This window comes from Rattus norvegicus, chromosome 18, assembly GCF_021556685.1.
Source record: "Rattus norvegicus strain SHRSP/BbbUtx chromosome 18, alternate assembly SHRSP_T2T, whole genome shotgun sequence".
NCBI classification, from domain to species: Eukaryota; Metazoa; Chordata; class Mammalia; order Rodentia; family Muridae; genus Rattus; species Rattus norvegicus.
Window position 1 is genome coordinate 1955346 of NC_141551.1, and position 19655 is coordinate 1975000.

Genomic DNA, 19655 nt, shown 5'->3' on the forward strand with positions numbered 1-19655 from the left:
TTAGATATTATGCTCTGAGCCTTTTTTTCCCCTGTGTTGAGACAAGGCCTCACTATACAGCCCTGGCTGGCTGGAGCTAATTATATTTAGGCTGGCCTCAAACTCACTGCAGTCCACCTGCCCGTGGCTCCCGAGTGCTGAGATTAAAGCTCTATGCCACCATACCCAACAGGGCTCTACTTTTGTAGATTAAAAACTCACAAAGAAACAACTTAAAATGATAGAATTTATTTTAATATATGTATTCACAAATACTATTTTAAAAATAAGCATGTAAATAATAATTATAAAACATAAATCAGCCCTAATTTAATATCATCAGAGAAGAGAGCAAATATAGAAGTCAGTCTAACATTGTTGCATTTGCCTTTTAATGTCAGAAGAAACACTTACACATTGCAATTTATCCTTTATCCTGTTACTATGAATGCCCCTCTTGTAACTTACGTTCAAATCATTAAAATCTCTTAACAGTTATTAAAGTACTATTAAGTCACCTAAACTGAGTAATCTAAAAATATTAGCCTAAATAAAAACCCTGAGGAATTAAAATCTCTTTACACAATAGTTTTGGTTAAGTGCAACTCTTCCATAAGGACTACTTAATTTTAAGGTCATATTCGGTAAGGCATAGGAAAAATAAGATCTACTACAGTAACAATCTAAACTATTTTTAGTTTCTTACTACAAAATTGTTTTATTTCCCTAAGAAGTAGTTTTTGCATGTCATGCCGACCTCTTCACCCATCTGCTGTTGGATCAGCTTTACCTTCAGTAGTTAAAATTCATGCACTGAGCTCAACTGCAGTAACAACAGTTGTTCAGGCTTAATGCAGCCAAGAAGCTACATGTTGGAGAGTTCATGTCCATGCTCAACCATGGCCTGCACAAACTGCTTGAAGACTCGATCCATGTAAGTGCATTGCCTAGGCCAGATTCCCTCCAGAAAACCAATATGGCCTCCATACGATGTAAGGACCAAAGCCACATTAGGGTTTTGCTTAGCAGTTTCTATTGGGATAGCTTGAGGAATTGAAAGCAGTAAAGGCAAGAGGAAGCAAAAGGAGAGGGGAAGAGGGCGAGAGAAGGGGAGAAACAGGTAAATGAGGTGGGGGGAAGGGGAAAGAGGGAGAGAGAGATCATTAACATTTCTTTTTGGAAAAGTATACTTTATCACTTCTAATCAGTAAAAACTTTAAACAAATACTTGTAATGAGTATGGCTAAATGCAATGAGTTTGACTTATTTATACTAACCATCTATATTCTTATGATAATTCATATTTATAGTCTTGTGCTAGATCCTTATTTTTAAAAGGATCAAGCCAAGATTTTATAAAACCTAAAAATAAAGGTTGTTTCCTGGGCTGTTGAGATGGCTCTGCTCCCAGGTACCTCTGCAAAGCCTGATAACCTCAATTTTATCTGGGGACAAACATGGTGTGGAGACAGAAGGACCTCTGCCTTGCACACACGTGCTGTAGCATGTGAACTCATGTTTGAACATGTGTGAACTCAAGTGCACAAACACACAGAAGACAAGATACAATAAAATAAAAATATAGGCTGATTTTTGTTTTGAGAAATTAAGACTAAGCCAACCTTTGTGAGAGTTGTAAATTCACTCTGTATAATCTTGATTAACTTTACATGAATTTAAATTTCTAAAGATAATTGATATCTTTACAAAGGACTTAAAATTCCAAATGTTGTGTGTGTGTGTGTGTGTGTGTGTGTGTGTGTGTGTGTGTGTGTGTAGCAGACATATACAAATAGCAAAAATAAAAATAAATACAACTCTGACCAATGGTGATGCGTGTTCACCGTCTGTTGCTGAGATATCTAAGTCTGGGTGATCATATCTTTTTCTATCTTCCTGTTTTCTATTTACAGTCAACAGAAGGTGAGACATTATTGGCAAACAGCTGGAGTGAAATATAAACCACTCTAACAGCAATGTCTACATGTCTTCCAGCAAGTCCACTTCTAATCGTTTTTCAAAAAGGCTGGTCATACAATGTCTCGCATTATGATTTTTTTAAGCTGCCTGGAATGGTTCTACATGCTTCTAATCCCAACACTAGGGACACTGAGGCAAGAAGATGAAAAGCAGCCTGGGCTAGCAAGACATTATCTTAAGACATAGGGCAAGCAAACAGAAATCTGGTTTTCCTGATAGAATCTAAGTGTCTTAGGTCATGTGCTCAGTGTCTCAGGGGACCGTCTGCTATCACAGATTCAGACCGGTTAGAACTCTGCTATTTTGTATGTTCACGTGAGTATAACCACTTGTTCCTCTCAAATACTGGTCCTTTCAACAGATTATGTGCCAGCCTCTCTGCCTGGGGAGAATCTGTCATTGTTTGCTCTTCTTTCTAGAGTCCCAAAGTAAATGAATTTGAAGTTTTCTTCCCTTTAACCTGGAAAAGAGTCTAGAAACACAGTGTCCTTGAGTACTTCAATGCTGGAAGCAAATTTGGACTAAATGTTCATCTCTAAAGAAAAATGGTCTAGTCTTTTCCCTTGGATGCTGTAATAAAAAAATGATTCAAGAATTAACTTTTATACTGTCTTAATTCAAGAATGTCAGTTGGGCAGGAGAGATTGCTCAGTGTAAAACTAACAAGTCTGAAAAAGAAGGTTACTTCATGCCAAAGTGTATAGTCGGATGATACGCTTACCGTGGCTGGGTGAGAAAACATCGTCTGCAGCATTCAGGCACAGCACTGGAATTCCCACCGACTTCAGCCTGCGGTTTGGACTGGCATCTGTGTAATAGTCATCAAGCGTACGGTATCCAAACATGACGGAGGTGAACCGCCTATCAAACTCTCTGATCGACTTGGCCTGGAAAGCAAAACCAAATGGAACGGGCTCTTGGAGTCATGAGAGGAAATGGACGTATGAGAAAAAGCTCTGTCTCACCTTCATGACCTGGTCCATGTCAATCTGTCCCACAAACATATGCCGGTGCCTGGAACAAGACAGATATCAAAACGCAACCTTAGGATCACCTCTACCTTAGTCATAACTGAATATATATAAAACCAGATAATCGTAAAGTCTGGCATGGGGCACAAAACTGCTACTAAAATATTTCCTGGGCCGGTGGGTGAGGGACGACTCCTGATCAAGGCTGATGACCTGAGTTCTGGATCCACATGGTAGAAAGAGAATTTACTCACACAGATTATTCTCCAACCTCCACAGCATACAGCCTACACAAAGTTAATAAAATATAATGAAAATGTTTTGAGTTTAAATAATCAGATATAGGAGTAGTAAGTACAATAACATTCATTTTCAAAGTAGTATTTTAAGTGGCTTAATTTATTATTTTTTTCCTTTGGTTTTTCAAGACAAGGTCTCTCTGTGTAGTTCTGACTATCCTGGAACTTACTCTGTAGACTAGGATGGTCTTGAACTCACAGAGACCCATCTACCTTTGCCTCCTAAGTGCTGGAATTAAAGGTGTGTATTACCATATCCAGACACTTAAGTACTATTTTTAAATTAAGAAAGAATAAACTAGTTTTATAATAATAGAAATAACTTATAGGTTGTCTTATAACAAAGTCTTATACACTGCTGCTAAAAAGTCAATATGCTAAAAAAGGCTAAGTAAGTTAACTGAAGAAATTGCTCCTTCGTGTGTGTGTGTGTGTGTGTGTGTGTGTGTGTGTGTGTGTGTGTGTGTGGTGTGTGTGTGTGTGTGGTGTGTGTGGTGTGTGTGTGTGTGTGTGTGTGTGTGTGTGTATGTGTCACATATGTTGAGGTTAGAAGACAACTTTGGTGTAGGTTCCCATTTTCCACCTTATTCTTACTATCTGTCACTGTGTACACCAGGCTACCACCGCATACCCTAGGCTAGACCTGTTTCTATCTCCCATCTTCCCAGGGAACTGGGACACAGACTTATACTACCACGTCTGGATCCCTACGGGTTAGAGGGATGCAAATCTACATCCACATGCTTTCACGGCAAGTGCTTTTACCATCTTCCCATCCCAGAAATTGCTTCTCCATCATACCAGTATATAAATTAGAACTAAAATTTTTGTAAACTTGTATTTTAAACATTGGTCACTTTTTCCTTCCTTCCTTCCTTCCTTCCTTCCTTCCTTCCTTCCTTCCTTCCTTCCTTCCTTCCTTCTAGTTAGTTTTTTTGAGATAGCCCTAACTGTCTTAGAACTCATTCTGTACACTAGGCAGACCTTGAAAGTCATGTATCACTCACTATACCTGGCCCTGGTCACTTTTCTTTCATGATCAATATATATCTGTCTAATAAATCACACACACACACACACACACACACACACACACACACACACACACACGAGTATATATATTTATCAATTCATGGTGAAAGGCATGGTAAGGCTGGGGTGGGGCTCAGTGATTGAGCATAAGCCGAGCATGTATAAGATCCTAGATTCAATCCCCAGTACTGAATAAACAAAAAAATAGTATTAGCCATTAAGGAAATAAGAATAGACCCATTTGTCTGCTCTGTGCCAACATGCTGGATTCACTTTAGAAGGTGCACAGAAAAACAGATGCAAAGACAATACTGTGGAGCTACAAGAACCGTGAGCTTTGACTGTACAAATAAACTACATTCTATTTCTTTCTCGTTTAGAATAAATTTTCTTAAAATGGGAAAAAAACCCATTTATTTGGTATTCACATGTGTGTGCTGGTGTGTGTGTGTAGAGGTCTAAGTCCCATGAGGGTATCTATTCTCTCCTATGGGGAATGAACTTAAGATAATTAGGCTTGGCGGCAGGTACCTTCACCCACTAAGCCATCTCGCCAGCTTATGTTCTCTCATTTCTAAAACACACCGTGCTCGGAAGAACATGCCTAAGAAGCTGTATTATTCAACATGGGGCACTCTTTCAGTTTTTTTGTTGTTGTTGTTGTTTTTTTTTTTTTTTTTTTTTTGGTTCTTTTTTTCGGAGCTGGGGACCGAACCTAGGGCCTTGCGCTTCCTAGGCAAGCGCTCTACCACTGAGCTAAATCCCCAGCCCCTGTTTTTTTTGTTTTTTGAGTCAGATGTGGTGGTTTGAATAGGAATGGCCCCCGTAGACTCAAGTGTTTGAAAACTTGGCCCACAGGGAGTGGCACTATGAGAAGCTGTGGCCTTGGAGGAAGTGTGTCATTGTGGGCCAGGGCTTTGAGGTCTCAGAAGCTCAAGCTATGCCCAGTGTGGCATGCAAGCTCTCTTTCTGCTGTTAGAACTCTCAACTCTTCCTCCAGCACCATGTCTGCCTGAGTGCCAGGATGCTTCCCCCAGTGGAGATAATGAACTAAACCTCTGAACTGTAAGTCAGTTCCAATGAAATGTTTATGAGTTGCCGTGGTCATGGTGTCTCTTCACAGCAATAAAACCCCACAATCCAGGCTCTATGTCACCTAAGCTGTCCTGGAGCTCACCTTTTAGCCCAGGCTAGCTTTGAACTCAGAGATCTGCCTGCCTCTATCTCCTGAGTGCTGGGATCAAAGGGGTATTGCCACCAGCCCAGCTGCACAGGACACTTTTACCACATTACCTGAGGAAGGATTAGGTTTGGGAAAGAATAACAGCCAGGAAATCTAAGTGGGGTGGAAGGGTGGGCGGGTAGGGGGTTGGGGATAGAGGGCAGAGACATAGATAGAATGCATCATTATTTTTCTTTTTCTTTTTCTTTCTTTCTTTTTTTTTTCCGGAGCTGGGGACCAAACCCAGGGCCTTGCACTTGCTAGGCAAGTGCTCTACCACTGAGCTAAATCCACAACCCCCATTATTTTTATCTATATTTTTAACTTATAATTTTTGGTATGCATTCATAATCTGGAGAATAAGGTTTGGGCTTGCTGTCTATTGTGCCCCCAATACCTGGAGTCTGCATCTAGACCTGAGTGATGTATTGACCCTACCCCTAAGTGATTTCTATTAGTAAATGAAGATGCCAACAGCCAATAGCTGGGCAGAAGAGACATAGGTGGGGTTTAGGTTTCCTGGGCTTGTGACCAGAGGAAAACCGTTAGGGTTCAGAGAAGGTAGAGAGGAAGAGAAGCTGCCATGAGTTAGGTGAACCATAAAAACATGGCACTGAGGGCTAGCCAATTGGAGTTAAAGCAGCCCAGATGAAATATAGAGTAATAACTCAGGGTTATTGGTAAATAGATTGTGATATCATAGACACTAGGTATTGCCCAGTTCCTGTGTTGTTTAAGTCATTGTAAATATAAAGGTTGAATGTCTTTTATCTGGAAACTAAATGGTCAAAGGTGGAGTAGAAATCCTAGGTTGGGCTTAAAAATTATTACAACATTTTGGTACAAAAATAAATGATATAAATAAATATGCAAATACAGGTAGTGCTATACTCTAAAATTTCATAGTGCTGGGTTGTGTAATCTAAAATGTTTGGTAACAGAAGGTTTTAACTATGACTTACTTCTTAACTGAAGACTGGAGGCAAGTTGTCAAGTAGTAATTAAAAAGCAGCCAGTTCAGTGGTCTCTCCAGTGACTCTGAGCAAGCAAAAGTGTTCCAGCCAACCGAAAACGTTGCAGCCGCCATCAGAGGGGTTTTGGACCCAATTTTACCCAAGTAATTCAGAAGCAGCATTCTAAAACAGGGAGAAACAAGACTGTGACTGGTTGCATCTTAAGACACTGCCTTTCTAACCATGAACTCTGTGCGACAAGGTGGGGTTGGTAAGTAACCAACGCAGGCAGCCTACGCTGGTGGGTGACCATGAATGCTTGACCCTCCTGGGATGCCTAACCTGGGACCTTGGGACAGCTTCCCAAGAGCTGAGCCTGTGCCATCACCCATGACTACTGTTTTAAGTCCTGCACATTGGAAAGATCACCTTTTGTTTTCTCCTCATATTCATATTCTTAGAATGTGTACATGTATTTATTTGTGTGTGTGTGTGTACAAGACACGTGCATGTGTGAATGGAGGTCAGAGGACAACTTGCTAAAGTCAGTCACCTTCCACCATGTGGTTCCAGGGGGTTAAACTCAGGCCATTAGACTTGGTGGGGGGCACCTTTACTCAGAGGCATGTTACCTGCCTATTGTTCATGTTTATATTTTAAAGTACTTTTTTTTTAGCTCCCTGAAACAGGATCTTGCATTCTCCCACCTCTGCCTCTTGAGTCTGGGAGGTTAAGTGTGCACCATGCCTGACCCACATGATTTCTGATACTACACTTGGCTAAACTGTGAAACAGCCCACACTTATTCCTGCAAGTTTCTTCTTATGGTGGAATAAATCACACAACAAGGAAGAGATCCACCCCAAGCAGTTCTCTAATGTACACTGGGATCTTCCCTATTATGTCCTGTCACATGTTTTCCTGTGTTCCTTGTATTCAATTTTCTCAGTTCTAGTCAAGTTCTATGTGAGTGAGAGGGACAAGGACTGAGTTGGTGCTCAACATTTCAAACCATGGTGGATGATGCCTCAGTGCACCGCTCACTGTAGCTCTATATGTAGTTTCTTCAACACACTAGGTTCTGAAATAGGGGAAACAGCTAAGATACTCCCGCATTATCTTTTACACAAATCACTTACAAGGGTAGGGAATCTTTATGAAAAGTGGACATCTAGATTTTGAAAAAAAAAATTAAATTACATTTATTTATTGTGTGTATGTGTGTATACATGCACGTACAGGCTATATCAAGTTTGTGGAGATCAGAGAAGAATTTGAGGGCATCAGTTCTCTCTTTCTACTTTGTAGAACCCAGGATAACTGGGGACATCATGCAGGCAGCAAGCGCCCTCACCTCCTGACCTATCTTGCCAGCCCTGTTGTCTCAAGACAGGAGTTTACTCTTTTTACTCAGGCTGACATGAAACTTGTAAGCCTCCTCCCTCAGCCTCCAGGAATGCTAGAATTACAAATGTGCCCCATCACACATGACTTGACAATGACCCTTTAGAATGACCACATGATTTGCATACAGTGCTATGGCCACGGAGCCATTTGAAGGATGCTTTTTGTCCTGGGAAGAGTTCACCATAGTGTTCTCTCTCTTTACACTTTAGCTGGAGGTCAGATAATGGCCGGAGGCTGGTAAAATACACAATCAGAACACTTGTAAAGGAAGTTGAAAGATCCTGAAATAGGCACATGCACATCTTTAGAGGCAACTCCTGGTTATTCCTCAGTGAACTAAAGTCAAAGTGCTACCCCCCAAAAGCTATTATTTTATCTTGAAAGAAGGACCCCATTCTCTCACCAACTGGGGGGAAGGGTACATGCTGGGGAAACAGAGCTAGATGGAGAAAGAATTCATGGACCAAACAGTTTAAATGCCAAGGAATGGATTTTATTTGGTAACTACATATCAAACTACAAAACTAAAAAACACACAACAGGGAAGTGTGAGCATTCCATCATCAGGAAGTAAACGCAAACTCTGGACTCGTAGTGATGTTCAGGAAGTGTGGTCCCTTGTTCTGGTGTGTGAGAGTGTTGTGATTTTACAGAAACTGACAACTCTTGCACTTACAGCTACCAATTGAAACATTAACAGATTTCCTTCTGTGATCTCTACTCCATTGAGGCGCTGTGATACAAGGCTGATGCACTGTGTAGGCAAAGCAATATCCATCCCATTCCATTTGCCTGCTCCAGAATGTTCTTAAGCTACTGTCCAGGGACAGAGGCTTCATCGGACACTGAAGTGAGAAGAACGGATACTGTGTTTATTGTAGATCACAGCCCAAAGCCCAGAAGTGATTCTACTGATTTATTAATTTGAGGTACCAGGAAATGAACCCAGGTCCTCCCACATTCTATGCACATGCTCTACTCAGTACCATCTGAAATAATGATAAAATGATGACTGAGATTTAGTTAATAATAGTCAGAACTGTGATTGAACTGGAGAAGTGAGTGATGCTGGTTATCCTGCTAGCCCACGAGCTGATAATTGCTGAAGCCGGGGTAATGGCTGTATGCAGAGATACTCTTTAGTTTTTGTCTATGAATTTTCTTTTTATTTAAAAAGCATTTACCAACTCACTGGAAGAATAGAATCTGGATCCAGAACTGCAGAGTTTCTTGACTTAACTCAGTTCTGGTTCAAAGCCCATACTTGGCCCTAGGTGTCAAGGTGCTGGGTAACCCAAACCACGGCTCACTGGGCATGAAACCCTTGCTCCGCTATGCTTTTGTTGTTTGCATCTCCAAAAGAAAAAGAAAATGCATCCACTTGGGAATGTGTCACAGTGCTAGGCAACTAGAAGGGGTGATTCCTTCAAACAATTTACAAGACATTAATATTCAGCTGGCTGGAAAAGCTAATCTAATGGTCAGACCCTGCCTGAGGTTTCAATGCTGGATGAATAGGCCTTTTCCAAGAGCTTCTGAATAGACAATTGGGGCCTCTTTATGTAAGAGCTAGCCTTGAAAAAAAAAAGTCATGAATTTATATGATTAAGGGAAGGAGTTTCAACCCCCATTCCGTCTTTTCAGGCTCACGGTGTGAACTAAAAAAAAAAAAAAAAAAAAAAAAAAAAAAAAAAAACGTCGCTACATTGTGTCCATCAAGCACAACTTGGGAACTCTGCTTGTTCCGCACCGTTCAGAACTCTTATTCTGCTTGTTCCGCACCGTTCAGAACTCTTACTAGGTCAAGTCAGGCCTTCCATGCTAATGTAAGAGATGGATTTTTTTTTTTTTTAATCAGAATCCAAAAAGCTCTGGCTAGAGTCATGAGGACTTTTATTGCCAGCACACATGCTCTGAACGCTGAGATGGCAGGTTCACCCAGAATATAAAGTTAAGAAAAATATTTTCTGCTTTAATTGTTGACTGGCTTTAAAAACAGCTGAAAAAGAAAAAGGGTGAATCGCGTTTATATGTGTGTTTGCCTGCATGTTTGTCTGCGCACCATGTGCATGCAGTGCTCATATGGGTCACAAGAGGGCACTAGAACCCTCTTGAACAGGAGCTGTAAGTCCCATCTGGGTGCTGAGTACTAAGTCTCTATAAAAGCAGCAAGAATTCTTAACTGTAATTTTTAAAGTTTTATTTTATTTCCTTCATGTATATGAGTACACTGTTGCTGTCTTCAGACACACCAGTCGGGGACATCGGATCCCATTATAGATGATTGCGAGCCACCATGTGGTTGCTGGAAACTGAACTCAGGACCTCTAGACCAGTAGTCAATGCTCTTAACCACTGAGCCATCTCCCCAGCCCATGTTCTTAATTGTTAAGACACCGATCAAGGCCCCCAAATCAGCTTTTGAAATAAGTGTGCCTGAGCACCAGGAATGTAAAATAAAATACATTCTAATGTATTATAATGAAAAAGAAATAAATAGCATTAATCTTATAGGGCTTGGTAGGGGCAAATGTCTAAAGTTTAATATATACATATATATATATTCTATTATAAATAATATATTAAGCCTGTTTTTTGATGATTTCTTCTGCTGCAAAATAGAATTTTCCATTAGATAAAACTTTAAAAAAATGAAATACAATGGTCTGGGGTTGAGGTATGTGGCTCAGTGGTAAAGTGTTTGTCTAACATCCATTAAAAGGTAAGTTTGGACAACAGTGAAGAAGGTCTTAAAGGACAAGAAAATACTAGATAATAGCTTTAGATTTCCTTCAGCTCATTCTCCCTAACACACACACACACACACACACACACACACACACACACACACACAAGCGCACACACACACACAAGCACATACACACAAGCACACACACATACACGTACACCCGCACACACACAAGCACACACACACTCACAAGCACACACACACATACATGCACACACACACAAGCACACACATACAAGCACACACACAAGCACACACATACAAGCACATACACAAGCACACACACATACAGGCACACACACACAAGCATACACACATACAGACACACACACGCACGCGCACACACACACAGGTACACACACAAGCACACACACACATACAGGCACACACATACACACACACACGCACGCACACACAAGCACACACACATACAGGCACACACATACACACGCACGCACACACAAGCACACAACAGTTTAACAGTTATTAATATTAGACATTACTGAAATATAAGTGTGGTGATTGATAATTCGTATTTCCAAAAGGGGACCAGAAAAGCTCCACCTTGAAGCACTTGCTGCTTTCCCTGAGGACCTGAGTCCAGTTCCCAGCACTCACAGCAGGCAGTTCACAACTGCCTGTAACTCTAGCTTCAGGGGATCCAGTGCCATCTTCTGGCTTCTCAGGCACTGTATACCCTGACATGGTACACACATACACAAGTACACACACATACACATAAATCTTCAAAAAGTTCCAAGAGAACCCCAGTGTAAGGGCTCATGCATAAACCATTTTAGCTTAACAAAGAACCTGGAATGGAGAGTAACAAAATTATGTTTATTTGATCGCTCCCCAAGAAGGGCTTGCTGTGCCCTTTGCATCCCAGAACCCAGGACAATTCTAAAATCCACTTGGGCTCATCCCTTCCTGCCTGCCTTCAGCTGCACTAAGAAACTCAAGCATTCATAGTGACGTGTTGAGCTAGCTTACAGTCCTCCCAGACAGTCCTTCAGGACTGTGTGCCTCTCAGGCGTCTTGGAAAGAAAACTTCTTACCCTCCCATTGACACGCCTGCTGCCAGAAAGGGGGCCAAAGGGTACAGGCTGTGAACGTGGTGGATAACCGCCTCCAAGTCTTCAGTGTTTGCGCAGCAGTAAGTCCGAGGTGTCTGGACAAGAAGGGCGTTGTTGTTAAAATATAAGTGGAATGATTTGTACAGAGTAGAAATGATTAATTAAAAAAACCAGCAAAAATCACAAATACACAAAAACCGTTATTTGTACATATTATTAATGTCTTCTAGTATACATATCTGCCACTTAAAAATCAATATGATTTGGTGGCACTAAAAGAAAAAAATTTGAATGTACAAGGAAAACTTGACATGAACAGGACAAACCTGGTACAAATACCTTCAATTAAGACAGATGCAAATATGCAATCTGTGAGAGAAAATATAATGTATGGTCCCTAGAAGGCAAAATAATTCATTATTAAAAAAGCAAGCAAGCAAGCAAAAACTATTTTCAAATAGTGCTGTAAAAAGGTTAAATTGCTGAGTATGCTGGTGCACATTAGTCTATTTTTAAGGGATTTTTTATTGCTCATATATGGAAGAGAACTTAAGCCACTAGAGCAGAGGTTGTAGACAACTCTTAACTTCCAGTCGGGTGGAAGGACCTGCTTAGTCCTACAGTAATGAGCCAGCCAGTGAATTCTGTTCTCTGTCACAATCGTTATCCTTTCCTTTCTGTTCCTCTCTAGATGCTTGACTTAAGAATTCTCAAGATTTTACTACCAGTCGCAAAACAGACCTGTGCCACACCATGTGAGTCCCTCAGGATCACAGCCAACTGGGAGAGTCTGGCCTTTCTTGGCCAGTTCGTTAATCTGTTCCTTCATGTGCTCAGACATCAACGTCAGCCCTGTGGGGACACTACATTGGTAGAGTAGCACTGGCTGGCATGAGTCCTTCCCTGGGAGTGTGCATATGGCAGAAGTCTGGCAGCAAAGAGAGAACATGTGAAGTATATTTCTCATCTTAGCCCTTGGAAGGCACAGTGAGTGGATCTCTGAGTTCCTGAGCTACATGCCTGGGCTGCATATAGTCAGACCATCTTAGTGGCAAAAAGGACAATCTAAACCCTGGCTAGTATCTCTCCAGGGAACTGTTCCTCCACTCTGAGTGCTGTCTGCCCAGGGAAGAAGTGAGGTTTCCAGGAGCTGCGTTTATTGAGACAAGACAGTGTAAAATCTGGCTTATGAGCTATTTTCTATTATGTTACTGTATCCCTTTAGTTTCAGCTGTGCTTCACTGCAATAAATGCTTAAAATATTAAATTATGGTAAGCTTGTTATTATGCCTCAATATGTAACACAGTAAAAACAAACAGTTTCCATGTGAAAATCATCAACAGAGCTATTGAAATCTGTATCTGTGAGCTCAGATGAACTGACATCCAACTACATGCTGACCAAGTAACAGTAATACAAACACTGAAACTAGTCACCACCTGATTTTAATATTGTGGAAAACCGTAAGCACAACAGGAAGCTCACGGATCTATCACCTACCAATCAAGTACTAATGAGTAGCTGTAGTAAACTACAATTTTTTAATACCCACCCAATTAAACTCATCTCTATTGCCCACTGTCATCTCTATGAAATGCATGAGTATTAAATATTACAAAGACAATGCCACCCTGACAATTTATCCTGCTGAGGTCTCCTGCATAATGAATTGTGCTCACTGAAGCCTGAGGGAGGCCCTATTGTCATATCTATTTTGTAAGTGAGGGGATGAAATTGAAAGGCTAAGAATTCTGATAACATTTTACTGGCTAGGGAGTCACTAAGCTGAGATATTTAAAAAACCTTTTGGATTAAATGCACTTGTAGAGTGAAAAACCCAATGAAACCCAAAAGAAAACATCCTTTACCATGGCACATCTGTGGTGACTGAGGAGTTTGTCATGAGAGTTGTCGTGACAAATCATTCCTACATTGTACTATACTAGACAGTGTCTACTCCCCCTGCATAGCTTTAAATCTGTGGAATAGTTATGAAGAGTACTGCTTTACACACTTTAAGTGAAGTATGCATACACACGTGGGGATGCAGGCACATATACATTTACACATAGCTAAAAGATAATAAAATGCCCTGTGGAAAATTCTAGGCTCAGAATCTTAGTGCCAAAATAAGACAGGTGGTGGTGCATGCCTTTAATCCCAGCACTTGGGAGACAGAGGCAGGTGGATCTCTGTGAGTTTGAGGCCGGCCTGGTCTACAGAGTGAGTTTTAGGACAGCTAAGGTTACACAGAGAAACCCTGCTCAAAAAGCAAACAAAAGTACCTCAGATGTCACCTTCTTCCTTGTTTGCACATGAGGAAATGGAGTAAATCTTAATTAAATGAGCAAAGTTAAGTCATTTTTCCATAGGCACAAAGCAACAGAAAGTAGACTATATATTTACATTGAGTAAAACCATGCTGGTAAAGAAATACAGCTATTCTGGGAGGAGATTAACCTGGCTACTCTGTGGTAGGAGCCACGCTCAGAATCCTCTTCTGAGTGGGGCTTACTACACTTCTAATCCTTACTCAGGACACCTAAGACTTTGTTTGGAACTTAGAATATTTAATTTTGAATACCTCATTGGAGGTCCAGTGATCTGTATGCAATTATTTAATAATTTTGTTTAAAGCAACCCTGGAATAATTCTATGGATCTGCCCACCACAAGGCAGGATTTTTATAATAGGACTAATTGTGTTCTTAAACCCATCTCTACAGTGTGATTTGCTTTTAAAATCATAACCATCCTCTGTCCCCTTCCTAGTGAACTGCCCACATTGTTCCTAAGAAAACTATACATAGTGTTGGACTATGAATTCGTCAAGTAAGGAACTCAAAAAGAAAAAGCAAGTCCCAAGAATAAAATCAGCATTTCAACATACAATTGTTCCTCCCCCCCCCCCCCCCAGCTGGGGACTGAACCCAGGGCCTTGCGCTTCCTAGGCAAGCGCTCTACCACTGAGCTAAATCCCCAACCCCACAATTGTTCCTCTTGCCACTGACAGATGTATAAAAATGACCACGTGCCAACATTTACCTGAGAATGTTACTTTTTTAAAACAATAACTCGCCATGAAAATACAGACTCCTCTCAGCTTTGAGGCCAGTGTGACCATTTTGCCTTCCTGTCACAGCTGGGAACAGCCTATGCTCCTCTGGCTGTACATAGAAGGCACACCAGTGTGTAGCCAGGGCTGAGGGCTTCTGGTCTGAGAACAATGGCAGAGTGGGGGCTGGACCAAGAGTGGGGAAGGAGGCCATCCAGCTGCTGCTGGGCTCACATCTGCCATTCCTCAGTCTAAGAGATGTACCCAAGCCTCTTTTCAGGCTTGGCAGCCCATGCTAAGCCTTTAAAACAAGCAGGAGCTACGCTATTGTTATTCCTAAAACCCCCTTAATCACTTACGCATTTCTTTCTCTTTCTTTTTGAGGAAGAAAGGGTTTATTTTAACTTAAACTTCCAGATTATAGTCTCACCAAGAGAAATCAGGGCAGGAACTCAAGCAAGAGAACTGAAGTAAAATCCATAGAAGGGCTCAAGTTCAGCTACCTTTCTTGCAAAGTTCAGGCTTACTTGCTTACCTAGGGACACTGACAGCCAGCAACAGACTCTCTTTTTAAAAATCAATGAAATGATTCCTAATGATATTCTGCTATACTCCTAGATCAGTGCCCTGTCCAGCCATCATCAGAAAGGCTTCCTCCACTGCAGGAGTATGTGCAGAGACTCACAGTCAGACATTATGTAGAAAAAGAATCTAAATTGGAGGTCTCTGCTGGTCCACCCTCCCCATCCCAGAGATCACAGAATCCCGCAGAAGAAGATGGGGGGAACTGTAGGAGGCAGAGGGGATAGGGGGCACCAGGAGAATATGGCCCACCTGGCAGGGCTCACATGGGCTCACAGAGACTGCAATGGCAAGCACAGGGTCTGCATGGTCTGCACTAGGTCCTCTGAGTATATACTATGTGCCACACCCCCTCCAGTGGAGTCTGTGCGACATGAAGCTCTTATGCTTCGTTTCTATCCAGACAGAGGCCTGTGCCTAGAATGGCTTGGCCTCCTGGAGGTCCCTGGCAGTCTCCCTACAAAAAGATGATGACTAGGGTCTGTGCTTGTGGTGGAGGTGCCTTCTGTGTTCTAGCCTTGGTGATCTTAGCAACTTTAAGCCTGTCAACAATATCTGATTTTAAGAATATAGCAGTGTGGGAAGATGGTCATGTACCTTTAGATGTCTCAGGAACTGAAAGTTCAGAGACGGAAACGTCTCACACCATCATGGTCCTGATGAACTCAACGGCTGCGATGAACTCAACTGCTGCACCCATTAGTTCCCAGCAAATAGGAGAGAAAGTAATTGCAGCTATTAAGAACGTGACTAGGGGCTGGGGATTTAGCTCAGTGGTAGAGCGCTTGCCTAGGAAGCGCAAGGCCCTGGGTTCGGTCCCCAGCTCGGGGGGGGGGGGGGGGGGGGGGGGGAGAACCAACCAAAAGAACGTGACTGTTCCAGAAAAATCCTTTCCCCCTTTTGGGAAAGTTTTGTTTAGAATGATTCAGAAAAGTAGTGACTCTTTTAGAAAGATCATGGATAAGTCCCAACAAGTTGAGCAAACTTATCAAGAGTTAACTAGAAGGGAAAGAGAAACTAACCTAGAGCAAGAAATGAAAGAAATTATAGAATGGTTACAAAAGTTTCCATATTATCTTGAGGGGGCATACACATAGAGTTTAAACTTTATTAAAATAAAGGTAAATGTTGAATGCATATCTGGTGTCCACAAGTCTGGCAGTATAACTGCAGTTTTCTAAACTATTGTCTGCAGCTGAGAATTGTTTCCTAGACTGTACGTTCAGCTTTCCTCCTTGCAAGGGACATTTGGTGGGGTGATGAATAAGAGCTGGATGATTGCCAATTATGATGTACCTGTTCTAACTGCTTAAATCTATGCCAAGAAGTAAAGCTTTTTGCAGCAACACACACCTCAAGTTTCTGTCTGTCTGTTGTGCTGAATCCATTCTCTACCTGAAATCTAAGCCTTGGTCCCTCTGCTGATACACTCCCCTCAGTGGTCTGCAGCAACTATGGCTGCTAGCTTGGTGTCTCTGTGGAACTCCTAACAATACTGAGTGGGTCTATCTCTGGCTCTTCTGCCTGCTCTTGGAACTCTTTCCTCCTAACGGGTTGCCTTATCCAATCCGTGTGAGGGCTTTCTCCTTGTCTTGCTGTATCTTGTTTTATCCTATTTGGCTGTTTGTTTGTTTGTTTGTTTGTTTGTTTTTTAAGAGACCTGCTCTTTTCTGAAAAGGAAACAGCACTAGAGGGGTAGGGATGGGTATGGAGGAAAGGGGAGTTAGGAGAAATGGTGGGAGGAGAAACTGTGGTTGGGATGTATTGTATGAGCGAAGAGCCTAGTTTCAATAAAAAATTAAAAAGAAATCGAGAAAATGCCCTCACGGACTTGCCTTCAGGCCAACTTGAGGAGCCATCTAGACTCACGGCCTGAGCAGAGCAATGTGAGTCAGGAAGTGCCTGAGGGAACACAGCTGATAGTTCACCCATGACTGGCTGCATTGGCCTCTGTGCAGCTTGTTCTTCTCCCTCAGGCCATAGAGGTGTCCCTAATCCTTTCTAGAAGCCTCCTGCTAGCTCTTGATTCTTTTTTTAATTAAAAAAAATTATGTTGGGGGATATAAAGTTATGTTGGGGAATTACATTCGCAAGATTAATTTAGAAAGCAATCAGTAAGAATACAGCGTTTGTGGATACCTTGAACTCTTAGGTCCCTATCTCTGAAAACCAATCTGCAAAGGCAGAGGAGAAGGTCTTATTTACTTCAGAGACTCCCAGTTGCCTGAGGTTCCATCTGCTGGGGCCAGGTCTGTCTGATTCCTACACTGAGCAGCCTCAGCAAGGTGGGTGCAGGCTCTCATTTCCTCAGACTGCCTCATCCCTGCCAGACTAGTAAGGAAGGAGGACAATATTATGAACACTTCTACCTCCTAACCTTTGCAGGGGCCTCAGCACTCACTCCCTGCACCTTCTTAGTGTATCTCTGATCTCTACCAGGAAAGCCTTTACTTCTGCACTTTGCAATTGGCCTCCCCAGACTCCACTTCACCATTGCCAGTCTCCTGGGCTAGTTTCAGTTGAAGACGTTCTTCCTGATTGGTCTTTGCTGACTCAGCCTTTGCTTTTTTTTTTTTTTTTTTTTTTTTTTTTTTTTTAATGCCTTCTCTAAATCTTTCTTGCTCTGGCCTCAGCCACGCTAAAATCCCTTCTGAGACAAGAAGTATAAATAAACACAAAACTTCCTCTAGACTGAAACAGAAACCATGATGTATGGAATATATATATATATATATATATATATATATATATATATATATATATATATATATGACAGAAAGAAAGAAAGAGAGAGAGAGAAAGAAAGGAAGGAAGGAAGGAAGGAAGAAAGAAAGAAAGAAAGAAAGAAAGAAAGAAAGAAAGAAAGAAAGAAAGAAAGAAAAGGATACCAAGGCTTCTAAATGCCAAAATCAGAGTCAGTGATCAATACAGGCCTCTTGTGATCTTACCCAAGAAATACTCAACATGTTGAATGTCTAAACTGCAGTCAGAATTAGGTCCTTTTGGAACAAAACGCTATTATACTGAGTTCCAAAAATAGTTGTGATTATATCCTTTTATAACTACTTTAAAAGTATTAGAAGTGATTATGCTAATACACTGCGGGGTGTTGCTGTGACGGACAACCATGTTTTGGGAAGGATTGTGACAGGACTTTGGAACTTTGTGTAAAAAAAGCCAAGTGTTCAATGCTTGGTGAGTTGTTCTGTAGGAGCTGAGGACAGTGCAGAAGATGGAGGCCTGGCTAACGAAGATTCAGAGCAAAGTTAAAGTCTCTATCTGGGGCATTTGCTATTTTGAATTAAGACTCTGTGGTTCTGTTCAGCCGGGACTACAGAATCAGCTGTGGTCAACAGGATATCAGAACTATTAAAATGAAGCCTTTGCTTTGCTGGGATATTCAATGCTGGTTGGCTGGAGCTAAAAAATCAGTGGTGATTAAGAAGAGACCAGCACCATTAAAGTGAAATCTTCTGGGGATTGTTTTCTGAGAGCAATCAGAGCTGTGTTCTATAGGCAGCCAAGGTTGCACCTCACACTGGCAGCTGAACGTGATAGTGTAAGAGACACAGAACAACTCATCAAATACTGAACACTCAACAGCTCTTTTTTTGCATAAAGTTTCAAAGTCCTTTCACAATCATCCCAAAACATGGTCAGTTCTGACACAGCACTGGCTTTGAAGACATGAAGGGGTCATGCAGAGAAGTTGAGGCTTGGCACCACGAAGAGAGCCCAGGAGACGCTACTGGTGAAAATGTAGTCCAGTTGCAAGGGACCTCAGCATTTTGGAGATGCCAGTACAATGGGATGGCCACCAAGGACAGCAGCAGCAGTGGCATGGAGCCCTCCAGAGCCCAGGAGACGAGCTGTGTGCACAGCAGAGCGTGAAGCGGATGACTCAAGCCCTTTGGAGCTGTTCAGAAGATTGTGAGTAGATCACAGATATTGGACATCATTTATACAGTTGGTTTTGGATTTGCTTTGTTCGGATCACAACTGTATCCTGGTTCTTCTCTTTTGAAGTAAGAAAATATGTACTTAATTTTGATAATTTTTAAAATAGGAATCAATAGATTTCAAACTCTCGAGAAGTTTTGGATTTTTAAAGAGACTGGACTCTAAAAGCTATTTGTTTTTAATGTGAGATCTTGGAAATGAATGAGAAAGGAAAGGTGGTTTAACAGTGATGCGTCCGTGTGTCAAGCTGACAAGGGGTTAGTTGTGCTGGATAGTTTTAAGTCAGCTTGACACAAAAGAGGGAACCTCAATTAAGACAATGTCTCCATAAGATCAGGCTGTAGGCAAGCTTGAGGGCATTTTCTTAATCAGTGACTGGTGGGGAAGAGA

The 19655-nt window shown here is 41.6% G+C and overlaps 1 protein-coding gene across 4 annotated transcripts in view; it reads right to left on the reverse strand.

The window, feature by feature from the left end:
- Positions 1-212: 212 nt before the first annotated feature.
- Abhd3 (abhydrolase domain containing 3, phospholipase) overlaps positions 213-19655 on the reverse strand; it is a 55547-nt gene continuing 36104 nt past the window's right edge. For 2 of the 4 annotated variants that reach the window (XM_087592628.1, XM_087592627.1), the window contains 2 exons: positions 11651-11763; positions 8323-8688 (listed from right to left, as the gene is read on the reverse strand). In XM_087592628.1, the coding sequence (XP_087448754.1) occupies positions 8657-8688; positions 11651-11763 (145 nt within the window). In that variant the 3' untranslated portion in view covers positions 8323-8656. 4 annotated transcript variants of the gene reach the window in all.